Source organism: Pocillopora verrucosa, chromosome 8, assembly GCF_036669915.1.
Source record: "Pocillopora verrucosa isolate sample1 chromosome 8, ASM3666991v2, whole genome shotgun sequence".
NCBI lineage: Eukaryota > Metazoa > Cnidaria > Anthozoa > Scleractinia > Pocilloporidae > Pocillopora > Pocillopora verrucosa.
The window spans coordinates 17,055,422-17,083,203 of NC_089319.1; the positions used below are offsets into that span (position 1 = coordinate 17,055,422).

Here is a 27,782-nt window from a genome sequence, read left to right on the forward strand (position 1 = left end):
CCCCAGGCTTTGGGCTCAAACATTGACAGAGAAGAGCTGGGAATGATTCTTCTCCGAGGGAGGGAAGTGGAGTGAAGTTGGAAGTGGTGTCGTGCAAGATTACTTTACAGCCTGAAGCCAGTATTTAAGATTATTTCTTATCAAAGGTGAGTTAACTTTTATTGAATGCATCAGTTAAAAAATCAGAAGGAGTAAATCCTTGCAAAACCCTTTTTTGTTGTTTTGCGTGATGGTTTTATGATTAAATACTCGAGAGCGATGCATTGGTATTAACATAATCTGAAATGCACAAGCGAGGGCCTGGATTTTGTCTCGATTTTAACTAAAAGAAACGCTCATTTCTGCTTGACGTTTTCGCTCGTAAATTTATGTAGTTAGGTATGTCTTCTGAACACAAAGACGGCCAAGTGGAGATCGTGGAAGAAAAGCCAGCTGGAAGCCCTAATAAAGACCATAAAGAAAAGAGCTTGTCAAGTCCAGAGGGCTCGCCCATGCACCCAAGAAAATTTCCATTTAAAATACCTAGTCCTGTACCCACGAGGCGAACTAGGACTTCTTCCCAGTAAGTAATTATCCCATATCGTAAAACAGTGTTTGGATGTCAAAGATTTCACTGATTTCAATCAATGCAATTTATTTTTCTCAGCTGTTGTTGTTTGTATGTTATTGAAATTGTAAACAGCATGTAAATTTTTCTTCGAGAGTAACTCTTAAATGTACATGAATTAATCTTAATTTATTTGTCAAAATGTTTTTTTCACTTTTCACTTGGTTTTCACAGATCTTTTTGAAAAGACCCAAGATAACAATTTCTAACCAGACGAGTGCGTCTTGGTCGATTTAATTTCACTTAAAAATAAATCTTATGTTGTTGAAAGAAAGCATTTGCATACCAAGTGGCCAAGCCCCTTCTACTCCCCTGAATTCTTGCAAGGATTAAATTAACTTTTCAATATTGCTATCAGTAAAAAGATTGCATAGTCAGATAAATTTTCGGAATCATGACATTGTAGTCCTAGTTTGTTCCTGTCAATATATTTGTTCTAACACTTAGAATGGAAACCCTTTGAGGAAAAAATTGTTCAAGCAAATTGATAGATAGTCCAGCTATGATGAACCTTTAATCAACCCCCAGAAGAGATTAACCTATGACTTCTCCCTAAAATATCCATACTTTATCTGGCAAAAAGATAATGAAAATTTATCTGGTAGAAGTTTCAATCTTGATCTAGCTAACACCAAATTCTAGTAACTTATTTACAAGGAAATGTATAACAGTTAGAGGGGAAAATCACCAATCAGATCATGGGAATTAAAGGGGAAAAAAATTATAGGATAAAAAGTGAGCACAGAAAGATCCCTCTCCCCCTCTCTCTTTAGAGTGAATTGTCTTTATCTATTACATAGATGTTACATTTAATGAAACGTAATGCTGAATGTCTTTTAAATTTTAAATCTAGATCAAGAATTGCATCAGAATCTCCAGAGCAAACAGGAGTCTGTAAGAATTTTTGTCGGAACAAGGGTCATGGTTTCATTACCCCTGATGATGGAGGAAAGGATATTTTTGTGCATATTTCTGAGTGAGTATAAAATGAGTTATTAAATAAAATATGGCTTCTGTAGGTCATGAAAGTAATGTAATGAAATTTGTAAGGTGAAGCCACTTTGCCCTGAAGGATTTTCTCTTAGCATCAGTGCACTGTCACAGAAAGAAATTGAGTCTTATTTGAATGTACATTCAACCATAAGATATGGACACATCCAAACCAGATGCTAGACACTTTAATCTCCCTAATCTTTGTAAGCCGTTCAGGGCAGTATACAGTAGTTTACAGCCTCTCCCTATATTCAGGCAGCTCAGAAAGCCACACTACTCTAGAACAAAGATTTTTCTTTCAAATCAGCACTCTCAATCCCCACGGTATCAATGGGTGCTTTTCATTCCACTAATTTATTCTTGTTTACTCATTGCCATATTCCCACCAATAGCGTAGCACCATTTTCTGCATGTAAACATGCACACAATGCACAATTCATCCATTTGCTCAGTCTTAGGGCTAACGCTTGAAACTGACATCAGCTTTTTAGCTCTTTACCATGGCCAATTTACATAAACAAATCAGTTGATGATACAGGTTTACCCTGTCATAGGATATTCTAGCTTTGGGGTCAGCTGCAATTAAAGAAATTGCAGAAACAAAGCCTGAAAAACTTAGGCCTAGACAGGACAGTTTGTAGAAGCACCCATGTAGTATCTGGGAGCTACAGGTTTGAAACTGTGGAAGCAGGAATTCTTTTGGGTTTCTTTTCTACAATGTTTTTATTTTCAGCCTCCCTGTGCAGATCATTTCTTTACTCCCATATCATCTGCGAATCAAAATACTCTACATTTCATTTAATTGTAAAATGTCATGTGCCTTGAGGCAGCAGAATGGTAGTAAGCTTCACAACTACAAACTACTTACAACTACAAACTACTTTGTCAATCCCTCTTTATGGTAGCCAATTTATGTTTTCAACTCAGTTGTTAACACTAAATTACTTACAAACTACTTAGCTGGTGAAGACTTACCTCTTTGATGTTTTCACACAGAAGGCTCAGTGGTCCATATAATCATAGCAAATGAACGAATCTGCAAATTGTTTATTTATTTAAAAACGTCTGTTGCAGACCTCAAAGTTGCCTAACTATATGTAGAGAAAATTATTCACCAGCAGGGAATCAACAACAATACCCTCACCTTTCCCCCCCTCCCCACCCCCACTCCTAGCCTTAATGATATCTGTTTGAAAAATTTTGCCTCTACTAAGATACTCAAAAAGAGTTGATACTGCATGGAAAAGTCTAGGCTATGTGCAGTTCCTTCTTTTTTTTGAAGTCCATTGGGCAAGTTAAAAAAATATCAGTCTCTCCTCTCCCCTAAAAGTGATGTTAGCACGCCACTTAACTCTAGGAAAGAGGCACACAGAAAAATAATAATATTGGTAGATAAGGCTCTTTCCAAAGCTGGTTGGCAAAAGTTTGCCTGAACACGATTTCTGCCAACAAGTGCTTTCAGGGCATCAGTCTGCTCTGGTTTCAATGGTTTCAATGGTTTCAGCTAACACATTTTTTGAAACTGTGATAAAAATTCCTACCGCTCATCAACCTTAATAAATCTTGGATGTTGGCAATTCCTTAACATGCTTCACTGCTTTTGCAGTTTTCAGCCGTTAGCCAATTACATATATGCATTGTGAGTGCAACACAGAGGTCAAACTCTCTGGATCAGTCTGAAGTCCCTACTTTTTTGTGGCTCACTCCTCCTCCCTCCCTCTCCCCATTGTCCTTTTTGTTTGTTTGGTTTTTTTTTTCATATTATTTTTATAATTGTTTTACTTGCATGAAAGACTTTGCCAAAAAAGATTGACTGCTTGAAGTCCAGGGGTGATCAAAGTGGTTTATTTTATGGCACAGTTTCCTAGCTGTTGAATTTATTAAAAAATTGTTGCACAACATTGATCTTATGAGTTGGTTTTTGCATAAAAATTTTTTTTTGTTACTTCTTATTTCAGTATTGAAGGAGAGTTTGTACCTAAAGAAGGAGACAAAGTGTCCTTCCGCACTTGTCCTCTGCCTCCAAAAAATGTTGAGAAACAAGCAGTGATGGTAGTGCTAACTGAAATGAAGGGTGCACATGAAAAATGGTGGAATAGTTCTTAGCGGAAATAGACACTTGAACATACTTTTAAATGTTTGAATGGTTTTTAATGGTTGATACAGTAGAACTTCACTAACTTGCATCTTCAATGGAAACAGAGAACATTTGAGGCAGTGGGGGAGGGGGTAACCCTTTAAGGTGATTGCTCAGAAAATAAAAGTTATTGCACAATTTTTTAAAACTTTTCCTTAAATGTTCCCTACCAATACATGTTTTAAAAAATAAATTTAAAAAGATAGGTCACCTTGCTTGTTTAAGAGATATGATGGGCCAAACTTAATTCCCAGAGGTGATTGATTAAGATGTAATTTCCTCTTATAATATCTGTACATTATCCAGCAAACAGGCAATGGGAATATTCAAACTTGTCAGGTAGAAACTTTTATCAAATTCTCGTAACTAATTTACAAGGACAATGTAACAGGTAAAGGGGAGAATTAACAATTATCTCTTGGAAGTGAAAGGGTTAGTCGGCTAGTAGTGCAGTAAATAACTTAAAAATGTACAAGGAGGGAAATATTTCCAAGTTTTAATCAGCAGGGAGTTTGAATTACTGACTTCAAGGTAGTGAGGTTCTACTGTACCTGTAAAATCACCTAAATAATTTCTATGGTAGTGATCTAGCACTAAAAGGTTTCAAAACGGTTGTCTCTGTGGTCACCTTTTTCAGTTGCTGTTTTGTAGCATGAGACTGGAACTTTCCATAAGGTGGAAATTCAAGCTAAAACCTCCTCTAATTTTAACTGAGGGATAGATTTCCCTTGGACTACACAATTTTGATACTTTTGTATTTTTCCATTGGAGCAGTTTATGTTCAAATATCACTTGCTGATCTGTATTATCAGGTTTTGATTTCTTTGTACAAATTCTAAAAGACAGTATCTAGGGGTTTCAATGAAAGCCAGTGAACTTGCCAACAAGACCCCTCATTGCTGCCTTTAAGACCCCTCACCACTGCCTATAAGACCACTCACTACCGCCTTGTTAGCCTGCAAGCAGGCTTTCATGTTAGGGTTTTGCCTTAGTCCCTTTTCTGGTCACAGCCATGATTGACAGCTGCCTATGGAAAAGGTTATTAAAACCCTTCATATCATGTTTCATTAGTGTATGGATTTGTGTTTTGTGTTTTGCTTGTTGATTCACATGGTGAAACTGATATTATTAAAAGCATAATCGACATGTGTTTTCAGATCTCTGTTATTTGTTCACTTTTGGTGAACAATAGCTCTTATTTCCAGCTGTTGTTAACCTGTGTCCACCAACTGTCAGCCAATGTGATACCAACGCATCATGGACAGTGGACTGACAGTGTTTAGAAGGCTGAAAATTGGCCCAAAACACTTATAGTTGAAAATATTAAATTAACATACATTTGTCAATTGCACTATACTTACCTATGTCCTTTATTCTGTTTTTATGCTAAAATAAGCCTTTTTAAACCATCTTTAGGCTGTATGTACCAAAATTTTGTAGCCCTTACGGTACTATTTCCTAGATTTTGTTTTAGCACTAAAAGAAGCTTCGTGTGTGTGTTTCAGCTGTTGTTTTCTTTTTTGTTGTTGTTGTTGTTGTTAATGCCTAGGTTTCTCATTCAAGGGTGCAGCTGAAGAATGGGGAGGGAGAGGGCTCTATGGTGCATGTGCACCTCTTACTTTGCCTACCCTCCTGAATTATTCTAAGAAAGTTGGAACAGAAAAGCAGTATTTGGTATATATATCAGATACACTTTGACACACGTTTATTTTGAGTTTTATGTTGAATTTGCAGGAGAAATTAAGACATTCGTAATGTCGTGCTCAGTCCTTCCATGTAACTGTAACTGTAACTGAAATGTAGGCTTGGCCGTGGAAGGTTTGGGTAGGAGACTAGGACATTTATATAGATTTAAGAAGGGGGTGACTGAGGGTCCACTGGGCCCTCACTAGCCAATCTCCAGAATCAGCTGATATCATGGGAATTTTAACACTTATCTTGAAATCATATTGCAGGCTATGCTGCACTTTTCTATTGAGTGTCTCAAAAACTAAACCCTAAGTTATCATATCGGATCAGAAGGAAACGGACAAGGAGCCCGTGTCTCTAACAAATCACTGGTGTGATGAAGTAAAACCATTACAAACCTTGTTCATGATTGACACTGACTTAAATGAAAAATGCTTAATGGCGCAGCCGAAGCCCTGTATCATATACTCTACCCTTTGTCAGCAAACAAACTCGTCTGATTAGACTCAAAGCATTTGTTTCGTGTTGGAATAGAGCAATTAGATCAAATCCTGATTTTCATCTCTATTATGTAAGATCAATTGTTCAAAATTATCCCTAAAAGTGTTTGTTCCCTTTATGGAGAGATATTTTAAAACTTGCAGTTATTGGTTTTTACAGCGTGAAGGTTCCTCGGTGTTTCTTGACATCAAGCTTGGCAATTGTTGTAATCTTGAGTTTAGCTTACTCAGGATTAAGTGCGTGTTGTTACATTTCATATGTAGTACTTGGTCTTCTCCCGTATTGATGACAAGAATTTCCGTAATTTTCACCTAGTATCTAATTCTAGAGCTGCTCACTTATAAATCGGTATCTTGCGTATTTCCGTTTAGGAGTTTTGACTTCCCATTGTTGGATCCTGAATTTGCCGACTTTGAGTCGAGTAACGAATGCTCGGTGACGTAACCTTCGGTTTTCCGACTTCGCTTGCGAACAGTACCACGAAGTTTCCTTCGGAAGTTGGCGGTGGAAATTGTGTAAAGAATCGGATTTAAAGCGGAATTCAAAGGCAAAACGAAGACAGCTATCCAAGCGTACACAGTCGGACTTGCCTCCATTCCTAGCAGCGAAGCAATTCCAATGATTATGATCGGAATCCAACAAGAAAAATCGGTCAGGACGATAAATACCATTCTAGTTCCGATCGAAGTGACTGCATTACCTGCACCACTCATTTGGCGAGTTTTCTGGATCTTGAAGAACATCACCAAATACAGAACGAATATCAGCATGAACGAGGCAAAGTTTAAGGCAAGAAACAAAAAGACAGAATATTCCCATCCCATGGGTTTGTTTGCAGTTAACTGTAGCGGAAGACAGACTCCCGAACGCGCGTAAAATTCTTTGTAGTACTCAATTCCAGTCACAGGAATCCCAGCCAGTATGAAAGCCACAAACCACGTGACAAACAACGCTACGTACGTACCACGCACGCTCAGACCTATGTGTCTGAAAGGGTGGACGATAGTGACATAACGATCAACTGTCATAATTGTTAAAATAAACACGGAGGCCTCGCTGGAGATCGTGGAGATGAAACCGCTGAACTGACATAGTGGACCCCGCTTCCAGCTGGCGTTGTATATGAAGTACCTCCCGCGATAGAACACATCTACACCCGCAATAATAATCAAATAAATTCCCATCAAGAAATCCGCAATTGCCAGGTTAAGCAGCAGCAGTGAATGAACTTTGTTGTCGCTCTTGGTTTTCATTCGCCACATCAGTACAAAGGCATTTCCAACCAATGCGATGCTCCCTAGAATCCAGATACAGACATAAAGAGTGGTGTTTGCCATAAGATCATCACAGGAAGAGAACAGGTCTTTAGGAGCCGAGCAGTTTGGACCAGATAACTTTGCTATGCAGCAAAACTCGAACTTGTCGGTCTTCCTAGAAAAAAAAATGAAAGGTATCCATGGTGACGCCTTTAATTCCTTTTAGAGCGGTAATTTATTTAAGACAGGTGCACATGGGCCTTTCTAGCGCAATTTTGTTATTTCCTCTAGCAAAGCGTTTAGTTTTTGTTAACGATGACGTTGTTGATAAAAACTGAAAGCAATGCGATGTCTCCATTTGGATTAAATTTCTCGTACCGGTACCAACCAATCCGTAGAACTAAACAGGTCGGTACAGTCACGTCATCAACATGATAGTTTCGGCAATGGGTTGAAATCTCTCAACTAGGCTTAGATTGGGAGGAAAAAAACCATAATTAAACGTTGCTATACGAAAAAATTAGTTTTATGAAGAACAGATGTAGAGCTCTAGTTTTACTTATTTAGTCAGCCTAAATAGGGACCAAATGCACCTATATTTGTTTAGGAGTGTACTCACAGATACGTCAGTGGAACAGTGTCGAAGATGTCCAACGGTAACTGCTGTAGATCTTTGTTGCGATCCAAGTAACTGAAAAAAAGAGTGATAATAAGGGTTGAAATGTAATAATTGTGGTAATTAACATGTTAGGTGATCTGTTATTAACGATGTAGTCAGTTCTGATGTGGCTGGTGAAGTTTCCACCGAATACTGCTCGTCTTCATCAAGCGATAAAGTTGACTAGCTATGTGATTTTCACGTGATCCCCGTTGAAAGCCAACCAATGCACGCGAAGCATTGTGTCACAGAAGCTGACCCGTAACCAGTCCAACTCAACTCGTGGTTCAGAATGCATACCAACAGAATCCAGACCAAACGTCGCGATCGACATCATTTGCAACGACATCATGAAACGAAGGATATTTTTATTACAAGTGACCTTTACCTCGATGGTTAGCCACAGTCTCTCTAACCGATTTTCTTGTTCAATTCAGATGAAATGCGATCTAGATCCAATCGTAACCAACATGGCCAGTTGTTCGATGAACATATAACGTTCCCCTTGGATAAGACACAATCAAGCGGATAAGTGTCAACAAAACGTGATGTGCTATTCACTGCGTAGAGAATTTTTCCACTGCATAGCGTTATCCACCTTTCGAATAACCGGGACCAGAAATACTTTTACAACGACTTCACTTCATGTTTGTATTGTGCACTGTTATTTTGATTGTACTTACAGTTCTGTTAAAGAGTCCATTCCATGGAATGCTTCAGAAGAGATCGTCTTCAAATCCATATTGCTCAAGTTTCTGTTAGATCAACAACTGATATAACGTTAGTGATATTGATCTCAAAGGCGCACACTCAAAATTTTCTGCTTTAGCGAAACATCAACAATAAATCCGAGTCCAATTTCTTACAAATAACAGCCTACTATTGATGTGGTTTTGTCCCATTCATGTTTATCGTCAGATTTTTTTATTTCGTGCTGCAATACCAGATTGAGAGATTTTTCATCGAGTTGGCAAATTTATCGTTATTTCAAAATTTCTTAACTGTCACTGTTATATGTCTTCAAATCTCACCTAACCTTATCAACCGATCAGATTAAAAACGCGCTTAAGGTAGTTTACCGCCATTTTTCTTTAATTCTCAATTGCCTATGTGATGTTTACTATGGTTCCAATATCTCTTAATAAACTGTGGAGTTGACTTTGATTTTGGTTTTACGACGAAACTTCTTTCTTTGTATATACTTCTGTTTGACGTTTGTTAGCTGATACTCACAGCTTTTGTAAGTGTTTCAGTCCATTAAATGCACGAGCCTCTATTTGTTCGAGTGGGTTTTCCTCGAGATCACTGTTAATAAAGAAGGGAAAAAACATTTTACAACGCGTAAAATGGGAATTTAAGGCTTTTTAGAAAGTTGATGGAACACTCAATATGCTACTGCTTTCTACTGGTTTTAGTCGCACATAATTCTGAGAACAGGAATGAAACGCTACGAAATAAATTAAAGATATACTGCCCCAAACACTTACAGTTCGGTTAGCGACCTTAAACCTTCGAATGTTCCTGTCTTCAATACACGTAGCTTGTTTCGTTTCAGTATAAGTGTCTTCAGTGACTGCAGTTTAATGAAGGAATTTTCCTGTATCTTTTCTATAACATTTCCTTCCAGGTTGCTGGGTAAAAATAACAAATAAAATCAACCTAACTGAGAATTAGTCAAAAAATGGTCATTTTATAATAATTTTCCCATTCTGATTACTAAAACAGTGCAGTCGCTATAAATTTTGATCATTTAGATGTATCTCTTTATCAAACTCTGCAAATCGACAATGAGCAATTGCTGTATGCGAAAAACTTTTATTGCAACTCCTACTGTATTGTGAGTCGGCTTCTGGCTAAATCAGCAGATTGATGATGGCTCTGACATTACTCGATAAGAAATTCAAAGATGAAAGTGTTCTTCTCAGGTTCCACTCATTACATAATATATGTTTTCTTCCCAACTGGCGCTTTGGTCATCTTACATTATTTCAAGATGTTCGTATCTTGCGAAACTGAATCTCTCAATGGCCGTCAGCTTTGTTTCCTTGATCACCCTACCATAAGATAATGAAATGAATGATGTAATCACTCAACCAAATTAAAACTCTACTTGGGTACAAAGTTTTTTAATTTCCACAGATGGATCTGCTAAGTTACACAGGGATGCACGGATGGCAAGCAGCAACCACTTCTTCTTGTGGATAGATCTCCACATTATCTTTTGTATGGGGCTCCGCTAATGGGCTCCCCCCCCCCCCTGCGTTTGCTTCCCTTCAAGGATACAGGATTCATTCCCTGGAGAACCTACACACAGTGGGTACACTTACGCAAACACGACGATACCGGCTTCGGCTAAGAATGAACTACCGGTAGTTCCCGTGATTTCAGTTTGTATACTACAAGTGAATTCCACTGCTCCATTCTAAGAGTGAGACATGGATATTCTAAGGCAGCAGTAAGTGAGGAGTTGAACACCGTCTCCCTGTGACCTTGTAACGGGTGAAAATTACCCTAGGGGTTTTACATTCCATGGGATAGTTTGAAAACGTCTCATAAGACAGCTTTGTGTGTTTTCCTGTGCTTAGACTTCCTCATCTGGTATCCCTCTCGTGATATTAAATTTTTTTTTTCCTGGCGAATATTTTTGTTTTATTACAACGATTTCCTAATTCTAAATTCTTCCTTGACTTACAGTGTTGTGATTTTGACCGGTAGGTAGGTGGGTATGCGTCTAAGATCTTTTCTGTTGCAGTAGGCGAGTGAGCTGACTTTGACAGGTGGTTTATTTCCGAGAGAGGTTTCCCATCTAGATTTGGGGCAGTAGGTTACCCAGCTGCAAGCTGAAAGTAGAGGAGATGACATCGCCTGTTGGTTTTTATCTCTGATACTTGTTTGACGTTATGAAATTCAAAAATGAATTTGTTTTACCTTGTACCTGGAAAGAACAACCACTTAGCTCTGCGGGTGAAAAACAAAAAGGTCTACATTAGGTGTTGAATTGGTCTCTTACTGCAAGTCGTCGCATGGGATGGTTTGATTTAACGGCCACACAGACAAACATGAAGTTAAATAAGGAGATAATTAGACGACGAAGAAGCGAAAATAGACACTCATGGTCTGAGAGGCAGACAGACAGTCAAGGAAATTGACAGGCAAACAGAGTCGGATTTCAGGACAGTTTTAAGGAGACAGGCAGGCAGGCGGACAGACGGATAACAGACAGACCATAAAATAGCAGACAGATAGACATACAAGACGGTAAATTGTTACTAAAATATTGATTAAGATTACCGTCGCTCCTGTCTCCACAGTCATCTTTACCATCACATCGCCAGTAATCTGGAACACAGCGGCCGTTTGAACATTTGAACCAGTTGCTGAAGTTACAAGGCACGTCCACGGCTATGAAAATCAATAAACTGATAAAGTTAAAACGACAATAAACTTTGGTTTCCGTAAATTTATCGTTTAGCAGGGGCTTAATTACGTAAAACAACATTACCTTGGCTAGTGTTTGTAACTCCAGCGCAACGGTCTTTGTAATTGCATTTCCTGTTGAGAACAAAACCAACTTTATCTTGTCCTTTCCCTTTTAGCACCACGTGCATTACGTTGCAAGAGTCAGGATTCATCGTTGATGCTGCGAATTAAACGCATTTTTTAATTGTTTTTAGTAAACGGTTTTAATCTAGGATTAACGTCTGATCTTGTTATATACCTAGACTTTCACTCAACAAAACAAGCACTGTGATCGGTTGATTCTTAGTCTCATGCCCCTGATCAAATTCAAGTATATCCCGACTGGGATACAACTGCAAAGTTGTTGCCCGTGCGCCGAATAAAACAGTACGTTAGTTTGTTTTTGCCTGTTTAAGGGAAAGTCTAAATATATAACAAAGCACTTAATGTGTGGTCCCTCGGGAAACTATTTAGTTTTGTTTTTCCTCGAGTCCTGATGTTTCCCTCGACTTCGTCTCGAGAAACATTAGGACTCTCGGGAAAATAAAACCAACTGTTTCCCTCGGGACCATACATTAAGTGTATATTGTTGCCTGATCATCTGGGTATAGTGTTCTGAAAACGAACTGTTCTCGGTAATGTAGCGACAGACGTTTCGACAACCTTAGCAAAAGTCACCATTTGACTCTGAGACTCTAAGATATTCTAGCTTATTCTAAGCATCAGTCACTACTACCAGCAACAGTCCCTCTCAGAAATACTTTCACCTGGACGATCTTACTGGACGATCAGTCAAGTGTCGGTCTCGAAAATAACTGGATGGACCGCTGTCCAGCTTTGCTTGCAAGTTTTTCCTCTCTCTAGAGAAAGATTCAGGGTACGTGCCCCATTATAACGTTCCAATACCGAAGTACATGTGTGGTGGATTGGAAAATTACTGTTGAGTAATACGTGAGCCGCTTCAAATCACTCCCCACTGGTTATCTAAGTACCTCTTATTGACGCCACTTAGAACAAAAAGAAACTTGTAAAATCTTAAAAAATGGAAACAACAACTAATCAAGGCTAATTTATTGCTGTATAAGTATCCTCCCCTCCCTCCTTCCCCCCCCATTCAGAACCGCCGTCGTAGTTTTAGACGCAAACTATGTATTCTTTGCACATTTTCCCGCTCTTTGTACCATTAGTACTTGAAATCGCGCTCGCCACCAACAACAATTTTTTCCCGCGCGCGGCACTTTTAACATTTTTTCCGCGCTTAGTACTAGTTACACTTTTTTCCTCGTTTGGTGACACATACACGTTTTCCTGCGCTTTGAAAGGCCGTCATAGGAGAACACAGAGTTGTGTGTTACTTACGGCAATCTGTTTCGTCGGAATGATCGGCACAATGTTGATAGCCATCACAACGGTGCTTTTCGTCAATGCACTGCTTCCACCAGTGATGGTTGAGACACTCAAATTTATTTGGACCACAGGAAACTAAGTAATGACACAGATAAAAAGGCATAAGGCATAATCTTACAAAAAGACGTCTTGAATTCAAATGCAATGGTCGAAGAAAAAAGTAGATTTAATCATGTGTTAAATATATGCACAGTGAAAATGAACTTCATTCACCATTTTCTGAAACGCAATGTCCTCTCTTTCTGTCCCGTTCATAATCGCTAGTCACAGAACACCACGCGAGACCTATTGCCTCGTCGTCTTCGGTACATTTATTGTAAACTTTTCCTTTGTAGGTGAAGGGAAAAACACAACATGCTCCACCACCATTTCCGCCGTACGAGCGCACATCACAGTTTCCTGATAGAAGAGAAGTAGGTCAGAGAAAATTTTCCGTGGAGACTGACACCCCAATGAAGGCCTCATCTCCAGAGTTGTACTTCATGAGTCATTATAGGAGTCACGCTACTTGTTCACCAGGGAATAAAACGACATGTCCTCATACGTTGCTTTAGTGTTTCGATAAAGAAATAGAATAACTTTATCAACCATGTCGCGAGTGGCCATGCGTATTTATTACATCAAAATAAAGTGTTTACACAAGAAAATAATTTAGAAGCCACGCGATTGACCAACTGTAACAACATGGCCGCCATCATTGGTTTATTAGCTAATATGGCGTTTGTGACGTGATTTGAAAACGATCTACACACACCACAAAAGATTTTCAAGCGAGAAAAATGCATGACATAGGAATTGGTTTGTTATCATCCTTTTTAATTTTGAATATAAAGCGACTTGTGTTTGGTACCCACCTGAATCATAATATGCACGAAAACCTTTGTATCTAGCTCCGTTATATCCGTGAAATATCACCAACATCTTACTTCCACTGGACCTGACTCCTGGAGGTATCTCGCCACCACAAAATTTTCCGAGAGACGGGTCGGTAGTGTTGAGTCCATCATAAACATGTACATACGCATTCTCACATCCGCTACTGTTTTCTAAATCAAAATCAGTGAAGTTTAACGTGATGTGATTGGCTAACTCCACAGATATCCTCCAAGTGCAGGTGGTATTGTTGGTGTAGTTATTAGGAAAGTTAGCAGACGAAAAAACTCCGGCAACTTGTGTTCGAACCCCACCACAACTGGGACCTGAAATAAAAAAAAAACACGTTTGAACTGTCCTAACTGTTCCTTGACATGGGTAAGTTGACAGATTAAGAAATCGCAGTATGAAAATCAATGTGGCATTTTCATCCAAACACAGACACCTAAAGAACATTTTCCCCGACAAAGGACTCCTTATAAAAAATATACAACTGATGAAGTCGATTTGTCTGTTTTAATCTCTCACTTCAAGATATCTGGGAAAAAGTGTTTTTTTCTGTGTAAAATTTATCAGCAAACAATTGTTTTTTAAACATATTCATTCGCCGGGAAAAATTATCAGAGTAAAGGCTCAACCAACCGCTTCTATAGCAAGGATGTTTGGTACTACGATCACCACCTTCTGGAAAACACCAAGGATTCCGCCACTGGTCACCCCATTTCTTCTCGGTCACGTCTGCAGTACATTCAGTGTAATTACGGTTGTTGAATTCAAAGGGAAGCTTGCAGCACTTGTTGTTTTCCGTCACAAATGCACACGGTTCTGATGAGCAAATAAATTTGTGCATTTTAGGTTGAAATCAACAAACTGTCATTTTTCAGTTAATTGGCGACGTCGTTTTGCATATTGGCCAACTGATTACCACTGTCACACTAACCAGTAGTAAGGATTCACATATAGGTTATTCATTTTTCCAGACAGACAGAGTTGAAATATGATGAACTACAGTTATAATAATTTTGACGGCTTGATTTTTTTTGTATATTCTTGTATGGAGCTCCACTTGCGCGCTTTGTGCACTAGAGCTCCGCTATTAAGCTGTACAGAGAGGTGTCACGTCTTACGTGGGTGGATGTGACACCACTGTCATCAGTGTGTACCAATTTAATTGCAAAATACTGAGTAGTACACTTATGAAATGTTGCCTATTAAGCTTAAATTTTGAGGCTCGTTGCCTTTGGACGAGACTCAAGCTTTGTTTTTATTCGTTCATTTACGAGACATTTATCTAGCGACAGCCATTTGCCAAATAGGTGGAAAATAGGCTGGTCCTTTTTCTCACTGTTTTGGTAAAGTAAAGCATTAATTTTTTGTTGGCTTTTCAGCTTTGGGAGTCTGACATGATGTTGATTTAAAAAAAAAAAATACCAAGAGAAAGATACATTTTAGAAATTTTTTGATCAAAATATCGTGAATTAGTTTAGACTCTGTCACTTAGTCATGTAATTTCAATTATCTGGAATCAGCCGATAATTTATTAGTATAACCCAAGAAGATAGTATTGTAAGGAGATTCCTGATATGTCCTACATCTTGATCCACGTATTTCAAGCATCTTTTTCCTAAAACGTTACGATGATCAGTTTTGTGTCCAAATTCTCAACCCACAAGATTACTCCCAGTTATATGTACAATGTATCTTAAGTTAGATTATGTTTAAATCACAAAATAATATGGGCAAACCGCAATCCTAGTACTGACCAACTACTAATCAAAGAAGTAAATTAAAATTAGAACACACTTCGGCAAAATTTGTCATTTGTATGCTAAATTCACCTCAAAAAATATTTGGAAATAAAACTGAATAACGCGTTAATGATGCAAGAGAAAATGTGTCAGGCGGCTTTTTGGATAACATCGCTTCAAGTAAAATCCAAATGAAGCAATTTTGATTCAGATCGAACTATTGAAATTTCAGAGAAAAACTTCCCTGCATTAGATACTTACTTCAGAAAAAAGACTCGCTCTCTAATTGATACCGCAAACTGAGGAAGCTTTGTGCAGCTGTCACGTTCAAATAAGTGATTTAAAGACTCGAAATTACAAAGAAAAACGATTTCTTTTGAATGACAGGATTTCACACTGTCGGAAGGAAGCGAAACTAGACTCCAACAAGACCTTGACCAAAAAACCTTTTAGTGTCTTTTTACATGTCAAGCGTAGAATGTTTCATTTAAAGAGGCCCCATGAATTTAGAATTCTTTTCGTTTGGAAGGGCAAACAGTATCGCTTCCCTTTTTCAAGTCTTTTATAATAAAAGGAAGCTCTGAACGAACTGAATCCTCGAGAGAAATGAAAGACATACAATTTCATCGCACATACAAAGAGTAGCCAACTGAAAGATGAATATTGTGAGAACACCGTGCTAATACAAAAATCATTAGTTTGCGCTAAAAGTAGATACAAGAGTTATTTGAACAGGTACCGTAATTTATATACTCACGTTTTTTGGTCCTGGTACTCGCAATCCACAGAGAAACAAGCATGATACTAAGTCTGCTGCGGAGACCTAACATTTTCGTTCAGCAACGGACTCCTGGAAATTTAAAATGTGGAAAGCGGTAAATTACTTTTTGAACATCTGCCCCGACAATGTATCTTTGCAATGGAATTGAATATTTATGTCAGGGGACGATAACTGAGCAAGGCATATATGGTAAAATGAAAATCTTATTTAAATCTTCTGATATTTGATGATAACTATGTTGTACAGTAAATAGTATTTTGGGTGATCTCCACAGAAGAAAAAAAATACCCACGGAGTTGATGCCGCCCACTCGAATTTATTACCAATATGATTTCGGTTCCCCGCTGAAATGTCATGAAACCAACGAGTGAACTTCTTTATGAAAGAAATGAAAGACTATTAACTTTTTGTTTACTGCATAAAAAATTGAAAAGTGGCAAAAGAAACTAATTCTTGCCTTAAAAATGTCTTTCTGTCAGTTGAGAACGTGGAATATTCCAGGACCGGTGATAATGGTGCACTCAGATTTTTCCAAGGGTGCGTTTATCGACCCGACCTCTGGGCACTGTAGGTGAAAAATGGTCGCAGTGAATAAGTGAGTTTGGGTTATTGAAAGATAACTGACTAGAAGATATATCCTATTGCATGCCATCAACGTAAATATCAGTCTTAAAATTTGAAGAATTTAGATTGAACTGGTGATTTCATTGTAATGAAATGACAGCAGGCAATATCTGAAAAGACCAAAAATCAAAGGAGATATCTCGGTAAATTTCATTCACTCGCAAATCACGCGTCAGATCTCTAACTAATAACAAACAAAAGGCTTCATTGTTCCTCGAAATCTAGTGATTGAAATGTTCACTTTAGGGTTTCACTCTAATAAAGAATTGTAAATAAGCATTGACGGCGTAAAAGAAAAGTGATGTGCTCGTAATCATGATGTATTTTGGAAGTGAGACCTACCGTTTTTAGAGCGCTTTAGGTCTGTTTACAGAAATTTCTTATTACGTTTCTTATCTTCAACGTCAATTTCTGTGGAAATCGTTAAAAATTATCCGGCGAAGAAGATAAAAACGATTTCTATATCGCCTAGAGTGCAGCGAGAGAGAGACAGTGAGCATCTTTGGAAAAGTGGTTACAAAAATAAGAACAGAAAATTGTATGTAAATTAGGAAAAGTACTCAAAAAGGGCACCAACGATAGTAAATACTTTTTTCAACGTTTATTTGCTTTCCCTTAGATTTTGATTCGTGACGTCAAGAAGTCATCAGTTCAAACAAGGGATAGGACAAAGGAATAATTTCTTTCAGTGGATGGATGAAAATGGCCACAAAATTCTCTTTAAACGCATCCTGATAAACTAATGATAGCAAATGAATATGAGTTTCAAAAATAATTATACAGACTTCATTTAAACATTAACAGCTCCAGATTATCATCAAGTAAGCGTTTTCTTGAGTCCATATCGAAGTCACTTGGATATGCATCTCAAATGGATACTAATTGCTCGTCTACCATTGAGTTTAAAGCCATTAAACCATTAATTAACTATCAGAAAAAGGAACAATTAAGTGAGACGTCTCAAGTGACCAAACAAAGACTGCAGATAACAAGGAACATGCAAGTTTAGACTGCACGAAAATTCCCATCACAAGCTTTACAAGGCAGCAGAAGCAATGAACTCCGAAAAAATGCAATGGGAATGTTGTACAAATCAATTTTTCATAACAAACTTGATTATTGGTGAGCTAAAAAACAATTGAATTTTTATCTGACTTATCTATAAAATTCTCCAAATCTGTCTTGAATGATCCTGGGCTACCAAGAAGTCATCATCACTTACAAAAAAAAAACAAAGAACTCTGTTCTAAGAGTTTTTCCCGAAAGCTATCAATATGCTGTCACATATTCAAAGTACTCAGGTTTTTTTTTGTTACTATTTAGGGTACCGTCACGCAAAACCTGTCTTTATTTACGATAGTATCGCGTGACAAACTCAAACAACGGGCATATCCGAAAAAACTATTCAAGAAAAACTCACCATGCCCCGTAGTTGTTCAAATTCGAGGCAATGATCTCAGCCTGAAGTCATAGACTTTCCGTCGAAAATCTGCAAAGGGCGAACAGCACTTTTCCAATTTTTTCTGTTGTGATGCAAAGAAATAATGCGTTCTCCTTTTTGAGTGCTCACTAATGCCGTCGCAAGAAAGACGCACAGGATACCACTATAATACGCGTGCTTTCATTTTCGCACCCTACATGAATTGTTAACTTAATATTAATAGCTTGTTCTGCTTGCACTCAGACGGGAATATATTTAGTGGGAAGTGAAATCGCCGAGAAACGCCTTAGGCTATATATTTGTAGTCCTTTACAAATGAAATTCTATCGAATCTTTGAAACGTTTTGTGGGAGAAATCATAGCAGTTGAATAAAGCGTCTTGAGAGACAGTTTTATGAAGGCGATCAATTTATTTGCCTTCAAGGCTTTAAATCTTGAAGGTGCGTGCGAAAGCCTTCATTCGTCAAAACTACCCTTTCATAACTAGATAGATATTTGTCTGCTGGGCGGAGAGATCAAAGTCAAAACTGTCCACAAAAACAATCAGAACGACAAAATTAGAATTGAAAGTATATTTATCATGTGGTTCAAGCTCTAAAACGCAAGGATGCCAAGGTGGCTGCCAAAAGAATGAAACTTTCTGCATGCCTTGATTGACGGCATCGATTTTAAAAATATGGAATAGAAACGAAAAAACAAAAAACTTCCTTCCGTCGGCTTTTAACCATTTATAGTAAGCTGAAATATTTTCATTCATTGCGGATACGACATAAAAAATTAAAATTAAAATTTCTTCGGGTGGTGATCTAAGGATTATGCGAACTCTAAAGAAAGTAATGGAGTCTTTTTGCAGCCATATCACGAGAAACGACCAGTTTAAGAATGGACCGTTTGAATGAGGCAAATGTCTCGTATGGCTCCAGGCCAAATATTTTAGTTTGCAAGCTAAGCTTTCCTTTTATTTTGGAAACGCACAGATGTTGGAGATACAGAATTCAGAAATTTACTTTCTTATGTCGTAGTAATAAAACTTTACTAAAGATAATTTAAAAACCTTCATAACAGCAGAGGAAACAGGTATGTTATGACTTAGCGCAACTTGTGAAGTTTCGCATATCAGAGACATATATTATTTACCGACATACCTTCCATATAAAAAAAAAACTCAATTTAGCTTACTTGTCCCTGGAAAATTATTCGTCGTGAAGCTGTATTTGATTACAGCTTAACTTAGCAGATAGTTTGATGACGCAATGCCCATCAGCAATTGGGGATACATAACAAACGACTAACCCCTGTCATTTCAGGACCGTCGAAATGGATGTAGTTATGCTCGCCTAAGGATATTAATGTCATGAATTTACAGGTGACTGTTTAATTCAGTATCTTAATTTTACATACTTAGGAAACACTGTTTGGCGTACGATCGACAAAGTTCAAATTATCAACCATTACCATCAGCCTCGTATGCAAAATTGTGATATACGAAACAATCCGGAAACATTTTTGACTGTGGCACACACGACAACTTAACTGTTAGTATTTGATGAGAAAAATTGCTTCGTATTTTAAAAAATATATATTGGGCTAAAAAAATATAGGACAATTTGAAGACATAGCGCAGACTGACTTACTTGGAAAAATAAGGCTACAAATACGGGAATTCATGTTCTATCAGCACAAATGGAAATGTTGACTTACTCGGTAAGTCAGTGAGTCAGACAGTTTGTTAGCATATATATTACCTCTGTATTTAAAGGCTTACCACGTGTAATTAAAGGCTGATACAGAATAAAGGTTATGTCAGTGAAAGTTAAAATACGGGAGAACAAATGTATTGCCATCCAAGTAGAATACTTGGATTTTGATAAAAACTTCTTTTCCTGGAAAGTTCTAGGTGGATTCATTTGATATGAAACTTACTCCATCAAGTTACATGCGGATGCCTGCTTTCTTTCTAAAATTATGATAAACTGGGCGAAAAGCTAATTTTCTTTCGGAATTCTAAAAAAATCTGCCTACTCTCGGTCTGACGAAGGGCTAACACTGGAAACGCCAGCTTAAGAAATTCTTTTAAGTTGCCAATGGACATTATCAACTGAGTTGCTAAAACCAAACCTACCTTATCCAATTCTCGACTCAAAAAAGTGATCGATTTGCAAATAATTATTCACCGCGTTTTCAAAACAGTTTGAACAAAACAAAGACACCGGATGAATATACTCTGAAATAATAGCAAATTCCCAAAACACACTGCTGAAAACCATGCGGAGGAGGACATGATAATCCGGTTCATTTCTTTGTTTTTTTTATATTTATACAAAAGACTATTCATTTTAGTCATCACAAGATTTTGTTTGTTCAGTCTTAAGTCAAAACAATTCGTTTGTTAATCCCGTTAATAACATACATAAAGTTCCAAGACCCAGCACTGTTTGCACCAAAAATATTCCAAGTGACTGAGTTGGAAAACGGACAAAAATCAATAGCGGTTTCTACGTTGAAAAATGCAACGACATTGTAGTTACTTTTAAACTTGTCGCCTAGAAAATGGATGCAAAGTGCTATCGATGAAGTATCGCCCACCTGCAGAAAATATGATTTTTTATCGGACTTTTTAAAGTCTGATATCTCATCATATTTAAAAATGCATGACGGAATAAGCTGACGTCTGGCTGAAGCGAGGCATTCCTGGAAGAAAGATAATTGTTCGAAACATAGAGTTAACGGAAAAGAACTGCTTCTTTTCTAAATTTTTAGTCCGTGTACGAAGCTATCAAAATGATTCCAAAAAATTTTAATCAACTGATAATCTTAGTTAATGTGAACGAATAATTTTAAAATGTGGCAAACTTCAGCCACAACTGATCTGCATATAATTCATTAAACTTGAGCTGACGAACGCTGAAAAAAATAACCGTAACATTCTACACAGTTTGTAGAAGGCGAGCCCTCATTTTGCCCAGCCGATTTCTTATCAAGTGAGAATGCTAAAACCATTTGTTTGCGTGCGAATATTAGATTTCTTTTACCTGCCACAGGGCGAAATTGACTCCAAATGTCATAGAGGCCAGTTGAGAAAGGAAATGTTCAATTTCCCTTACTTAATTCTGTCAATCTTACAAATTTTTTAAATGCTTCAAATCCACTAGAATCCCTGGTCTCCATGCTCTCACTAGGCGTAATTAGGAATATTTCGACTATGGTTCGATTTTTGCCCGATTTTCGCTCTTTAGAAAACTCATTTTAATTTTAGTGTAGTTCAGCTGTCCCTTGCGCGTCAGTTTCAGAGCTTCATTTTATGGTCTGACTCCAAAAATTTGAGCGCAAGGGAAAGGAAATGTTACATTTACTTTTGCAGACGCCATACAGGCGGTAATTATATAATAATGAAGACATGAGGACATCACTGTAGTTTAAACGTGGTAATGATGAATTCGTGAGGTTACTCAAATTGTTCTAACTGCAGGGTGTCTGATAAGCCACGCTGGCTATAAATTTAAAGCCATGAAACTACACGATTTCACAATCATCAAATCAGATATTGAAATTTCTTCTTCAGATGTTCTATTTTAAGTATAGAACTAGTTGAAAAGTAGATAGTTTACAGCTCATAAAATCGTATTTTTAAGATTAGTCGTGGTGTACAGCCGTTACATACACAGAATACCTTTTGTTGCTTTCGATAATCTGCAATTATCATTAGAATCCATGGGGTTTTGAGCGACCAAACATAAAAAAGGCCCTACCTTTTGTGACGGAGTAACTCCAGTTTTTCTCTAGGATCTAAGAACGGCTATGTGTGTTGTAATAGCCTCAGTAAACTGAGCTTTGTGTTTGAAGCAAAAGAAAGAATATGTTTGTGGGGTTGTTCAAATGTCGCGACGATAAAAGGCAAATAGTGTCAAAAATACAATACACCGTTTTCAATAAACGTCAGTAGGTGTTATAATAAACTGGAAGTTATTACAATACCGTGTGTGCAAAGTAATAAAAAGTATGCTTCTTTGAATCCTACTGATCCATCAAAGAGCTATCTGTCGTTCTTCGTGGCCAAAATGTGCAAAATAACTATTTCAGCCCTGAGACACTCAAACCAGTTTATTTGGTTGTTTCGCAGCAAGTAAATGATGAGGAAAAAATCTACCTACGCCTCTAAGCATCGTGAGAATTCCATGCAAAGACTCGGGTGCGATGTCAAGCAAGACTGAAACTTTCAGTTGATTTTTCCGGCACCATCAAAAGTACCTTGAGGCGGAAATTAAATAAGCGAAATCTAGAGTGTGTTTGCCAAAGCAAAGTTCTTTATAATCCTGTAGGGAAAATCAATGCCTTGGACAGATTTAAAATTCGTATCAAGCCAATGAGGAGGAAATTAATTTCACGAGCCTTCCGGATTTGATTTCAATGCGGAAAGGGCTTTAACTATACCGAACGAGAGACTAGATCGAAGTTATACTTTTAAAAGTAGTTTTAAAACGTGAAATATTCCATCAGATCTTTTTTTTTTTTAAAGAGATGAACCAAGAATCTGTTTATTTATGTATACTTTCCCATAAGTTTATCTCGTCACCTTGAAAGGTTAGATTTATCTGCTTTTAAACTGAAAAATGCTATGGAAATATTTGCGGGACAACCTGATGAAAGTAACTGAATTAACGCAATTTTGACGAGTTGACATAAAAAGTCTATCATTTCAATTTTGTTGCCTATTTGAAATTACTGTCTGAGAATAACAGGAAAAAGCAGTTGTTTGATATCGAATTCTTGTTTTGAAATAAATACGTTGACAGCTGTTGAACTCTTGGTTCGGTATAGCTGAAAGCTTTATGAAAATCATAGTTTGAATTACATAACAATTTAATTTGAACATAATGGAGTCACTTTTACAGTTAAAACACAGTTCGTTTTTCACTCTGTAATTTGAAGTGACTGTGCAAAGCTAGTTCGATGTTTTTCTTCAGTAGGTTCGAATTTAATTTATAGGTTTGAAAAGGGCGTTTTGTGCTTTGAATGTATTACCCAGTTAACCACAGAGATTTTAAAGGAATTTAGTCTAAAGTGAAGGTTAGGTTTGAATAGGTTTTAACGCACAATGTTTCTTTTTTACCGGGGAATAACAAGAAACATGAGAATGTCAAGTACCACAGCTTGTGTTTGAAAACCGTTTATGCAAAGAGGCTTCTGAATATTTATGTCTAAAACTTAACATTTATATTCAGAATCTTACTCGTTCAATTTTTCATCTTTCGAGCTCTTTTTCCCTCATCATATATTTCGCAAGTCACGCGCAGTTTCTTCATAATTCGTTATATATATATATATATAAAGAAAAACAAAAAACAGAAAGAATTTTTTTTAGTTTAAGCACACAAGCGGGGTAACGCTGGATCCTTGAGATACCGGCAAACTTGCCAGGAATTCTGAAAACATTTGGCGCCAAAGGTCAGTTAAGTTTTGACTTAAAAGTCTTTTTAAAAAACATTAACAATATCCAGATATTGAAAGCTTTCGAAGGATATTAAAGTCATTCAATTCAAGGATTATAAAAGCTTTCACAGTCAAGCGGATGTAGATATTTTAGGAGTACTGAGGAAAATTGGAGCACTAGAATTGACCGCCGAAGGCAATACCCCAATGCAGGGTTCTTAGGAAAATGAAAATAGAGTTTTGTTGAAGACAGGTGCGATTTGTGCCGTGCGTTGGCAAAAAAGTATGTTAAGAGGGATGTGTCTGGTGGAAGCGAAATTTAAGTTAGCGTCAACAAAAGGTTTTTCAGAAAGATCATGCAAGGGTTTACGGTTCTGAAAGAAATCCATTAGCGATAAACCTTTCTGCGTTTAGGTACTCTTCCATTTCTAGGTAACTAAGAATCAAACGCTTCGTAAAGGCTTTAGAATTCCATAATATTTGATATCGGGAAAATTTGGCACAGCAATCAGTCACTCCATAAATGCAATAGCTATATAGAATTTTAGGCGTCACATACAGTCAATTGATAGTAAACATGTTATATTAATTTTTTCGCAATATTTTGAACAGCATGCAGAAACACTCATGACATTGAGCCCGGGGAGGTTTTCTTAATTTCAAGCTCAGTGGCGGAAAGTCACAAAAGGCTGAGCTGGTAAAACTGATGTAAGGAATATTGCCAACAAACTAAGAACTGTTATCGTAAAATACGTAAATGGGTTTCCCTCTCAAATAATCCTGGAAAATGAAAATTGCACATAATGATGTTATTTTCAGCGAATGTTCGCTATTCATTATGTCTTAGCCACCAATATACCTAGGATTCCTGTGCCGCTGTATTTCGAGGCTTCGCAAGAGAAAAACCTGCCATATTTCTTTTAATTAAATACCGGCGAAGACGCATAACTTTTAGATGATGATACTGGTTACCTTTGTCCCAAGGAAACGAACTTGCTCCAACGATTTCCACTTCAATCGCTGCGTACCTTCTAATTAAGTATGCTGAACTGTTTTTTACTCCCAATCGATCTCTCTACACCTATATCTTACGTATGCTAAAAGACGGTAGATATTGCATTAAACTTTAAGAGTCGGAAAACTGTTGTTTCTTTCAACACGGTAATAAATTTCAACGCCATAGGGTTGTTTTTTTTCATCTCGGCGAATATATTTCCTATTTAGCGGGGATAAATGAACATTAGTGTCGGTCTTAATGCATTTTGCATGGAAGATAATAACACTCAATTTATTACCTGAATAAAGGTTTCTTTTCGCTCTTTAAAATGACTGTTTTCGAGCCTTTTCATCTTCAGAATACCTCAAAATAGCGACCTCATTCGCAACTGGTTATACGCAGTGATACAAAAGGCTCAGTGCAAAAGTGAAAAAAAAGTTGCGTTTTTTACAGTTGCCATAGCGCTTCATCAAATTTGATTTCTAACCGTGGGGTATTTTGCTTTAATTTTAAGTTGAATTAGGAGGATTAAGATCCCTCCAATCATTAAAAATGTCTTGTGATGTCTTAATGTGTCCACGATGTGTTTGATTGAAGGATGAAATATTTGCAGCGCTGCTAAAAGGCGCTTTTCATTGGCATAACTTCAGTAAACTTAATTAGTGTGAGAGCAAATTGGTTTATCTCCTTTCTGATTTGAAAGAAATTACGGGGAAATTTTGTTTAGAAAAAAAAAAACAATAAGACCGAATATATACAACTAGTTCTATAATAGTGTGGTAATGAAGCGAAGGAAATGAACCGCAAACATCCTTACTGGAACTTTCTAAACACTGCAAATGCTAAGCGTTTTAATGAGTGGCCTGGAGGGAGGGAGGAGGATGGTGGCTCTGGCGATTGACAGTTGATCTTTTGCGCGGATTTTGACGGTTGATAGTTATATTTTAAGGCCTTTGACGGTTTATGGTTAATTTTTAGTGCCTTTCACGGTTGACGCTTATTAGGGAGATATTTGGGATCAGTACTTGAGCAATACGCACCCACCCACCCCTCCCCTAACCCAACAACAACCAACTGATAACGAGTTAGTCAGAGTTAATGTAAGATTAGGGGAGGGGTAGGTACACACCTGTTCAGATATTGATAAATGAAAATGTGTACTTTTTTTTCATTTTTAGTTATATTCACCTACTGTTGTAATCGATTTTACAACGTTCGAATACGGTATAGACAGAACGACAGAATAGTTGACTGTTCCAAACTTTAATTTTCTACGATGACGATCCGAACGATTACAGTCACTACACGATACGATTTTTCTTTTCGATCTGACACTAGACTGCTATTACAAGTGTAAAAGGTCTCGAATGACAACTTAATGTATAACTAAGCGCGAGTAACGCAACATGTAACGAAATATCTCTTTAACACCTACTCAGTCTTTCTCTTGAGAAGTTAACCCTTTAACTACCAAGATCTCATTAGCAATTCTCCTTACTGTCTGCCATATAAATCTTGTGATGTTAGTTCGGAGCATTTGGTATTGGATCGACTAATAATCCCCTTATTTGTATTTTCTCTTTATTCTCATCACATGTCTGCTTGATATAAGTGATTGGAAGTCTAGGACCTCTAACAATAATAAATAATCGGTGACACCTTGGTTCTCGATACAAGAGGTGCGCTCAACATTACCAGCATCGCAGTATACGGGACTAAAAGCATTCGTCTCCGATACTAATGTTATGAATGAACTTCTGGGTTTACGAGGCTCATGAACCCAGAAGCGGCGAAAACCCTGTACAGCCTCTGTGCGTGGCTTAGTGAAGAGAATGTCGGAGCACTGAATCTGAAGGTCTAAGGTTCGAGTCCTCATGGACACTCAGAATTATTTCTTTGACTCACGTTCGTGAAAACACAAAGACATCTTTCCTTAACTGGAAATTCATGCGCGGCGTGGCGTGGTAAGAAACAAGTTGTCATTGAAGAAAGCTAGTTTTGAATTGATCAGAATATCGATTAAACACTCAACCATGTTCGAACATTCAGTCCAAGTTAGAAAAAATGAGTGTATTTGAAACTAGAGGACTAGTTTACAAGTCCAAATTTTTCGCGATCTAAAACTGCTTATGTGACGGTAAGAACTAAGCTGTTTTTTTGACGGTTGACAGTAAATTTGTCTATTTTGACAGTTGAAGGTTAAATTTTAGGCCAATTGACGGCTAAAGGTCATACCCCATTAAGACTCTCTTAGCACAGAGGCCGATTATTAGCAGACGGAGGCTACTGCACCGAGCCTTATGGCTCTTGAATCCCAGAGGTTATTAGGAATTTCGTAGCGTGAAGCGTTTGTGTTTCCATGTAGCGTTTTGGTTTTATTTGTTCAATGCTTTTAACCCACACATAAGAACTTGCCTCTTCTCATAGAATTGTTAGCAGAATATTCATCTACGTTTGTTCATAAATATATCGCTCTTTCTATGGCTTCACTAGCATTATATTGGCGTTAAGAGAACACGAGAAAAGCTTGTAAATGAAAACAAATGGTTTCAAATTTTTCGCTCGTTCGCCTTGCGTACAATAACCTATTTAACCAACAGATACTTGACCAAATAGATTGCGCGAATTTGCAAACCTCAGTTGTCAAGAGTGCCTTCTTTTCTATTCCGTTACCTAGATACAAGCAAAAAGCTCGTATAAAAAACACCTTTAAAGTGCTTTTCATCACACGGGCCTTTGTGTCACGCTTCGAGTGCTTAGACACTGAAGTTACACGTGACTCTAATGTACAGCTAGCATTCAGGCTTTTCTGGCCCACTGTGTGTCACTTTCTGTGCCCTGGTCGGCTCTTTTGCATCTATACACAGAGACGTGTTGAGCGCTAAATTGTTTTTTTTTTCCCATATCATGAAACCTTTCGAAGGAAAACTAAGACAGTTTTTCTTAGATTATCAAGATGAAAATTTCAATGCTGGACCCACTTTTAGCCTCTTTGGGAACAAACAGCCTTAATATTTTCAATTTGACGCATATTTTTTAAAAGCACCAGAAATTAGCGAAACGCCACAAGGTATATGCATGTGGATGTATGTGAAATCTTGACTGTATTTTCTAGTGACTGAATGTTAAAGTATTTCAGTTTTCTTTCGATTGGCAACTACTTTTCAGCTAGTTAATTTCG

At 37.5% G+C, this 27,782-nt stretch overlaps 2 protein-coding genes across 9 annotated transcripts in view; one reads left to right on the forward strand and one right to left on the reverse strand.

Moving 5' to 3' along the window:
• Positions 1-2: 2 nt before the first annotated feature.
• Positions 3-4,893, forward strand: LOC131776613 (calcium-regulated heat-stable protein 1). Of its 2 annotated transcripts, none has more exons than XM_059092828.2 (4): positions 3-146; positions 375-562; positions 1,461-1,583; positions 3,559-4,804. In XM_059092828.2, the coding sequence occupies exons 2-4, from the start codon at positions 381-383 to the stop codon at positions 3,704-3,706; spliced, it is 453 nt and encodes a 150-aa protein (XP_058948811.1). In that variant the 5' UTR covers positions 3-146; positions 375-380; the 3' UTR covers positions 3,707-4,804. The 2 variants fall into 2 exon arrangements, with proteins under 2 accessions (XP_058948811.1, XP_058948812.1); XM_059092829.2 differs by having other exon boundaries at positions 38-146; positions 379-562; positions 3,559-4,893.
• Positions 4,894-5,270: 377 nt separating this feature from the next.
• LOC131776612 (G-protein coupled receptor GRL101) overlaps positions 5,271-27,782 on the reverse strand; it is a 29,121-nt gene continuing 6,609 nt past the window's right edge. For 2 of the 7 annotated variants that reach the window (XM_066171522.1, XM_066171521.1), the window contains exons 2-17: positions 16,567-16,674; positions 16,086-16,178; positions 14,223-14,405; positions 13,562-13,906; positions 12,921-13,106; positions 12,660-12,782; positions 11,344-11,481; positions 11,133-11,243; positions 10,770-10,799; positions 10,534-10,681; positions 9,824-9,895; positions 9,329-9,472; positions 9,075-9,146; positions 8,525-8,596; positions 7,803-7,874; positions 5,271-7,358 (exon numbers count right to left, since the gene is read on the reverse strand). In XM_066171522.1, coding sequence (XP_066027619.1) covers positions 6,266-7,358; positions 7,803-7,874; positions 8,525-8,596; positions 9,075-9,146; positions 9,329-9,472; positions 9,824-9,895; positions 10,534-10,681; positions 10,770-10,799; positions 11,133-11,243; positions 11,344-11,481; positions 12,660-12,782; positions 12,921-13,106; positions 13,562-13,906; positions 14,223-14,405; positions 16,086-16,158 — 2,862 coding nt within the window. In that variant the 5' untranslated portion in view covers positions 16,159-16,178; positions 16,567-16,674 and the 3' untranslated portion in view covers positions 5,271-6,265. Of the gene's footprint in view, positions 7,359-7,802; positions 7,875-8,524; positions 8,597-9,074; positions 9,147-9,328; positions 9,473-9,823; positions 9,896-10,533; positions 10,682-10,769; positions 10,800-11,132; positions 11,244-11,343; positions 11,482-12,659; positions 12,783-12,920; positions 13,107-13,561; positions 13,907-14,222; positions 14,406-16,085; positions 16,179-16,566; positions 16,675-17,075; positions 17,148-20,760; positions 20,855-21,206; positions 21,307-21,923; positions 22,049-24,576; positions 24,662-27,782 lie in introns of those variants that run through there. The other 5 variants (XM_066171520.1, XM_066171518.1, XM_066171524.1 and 2 more) reach the window with 5 other exon arrangements.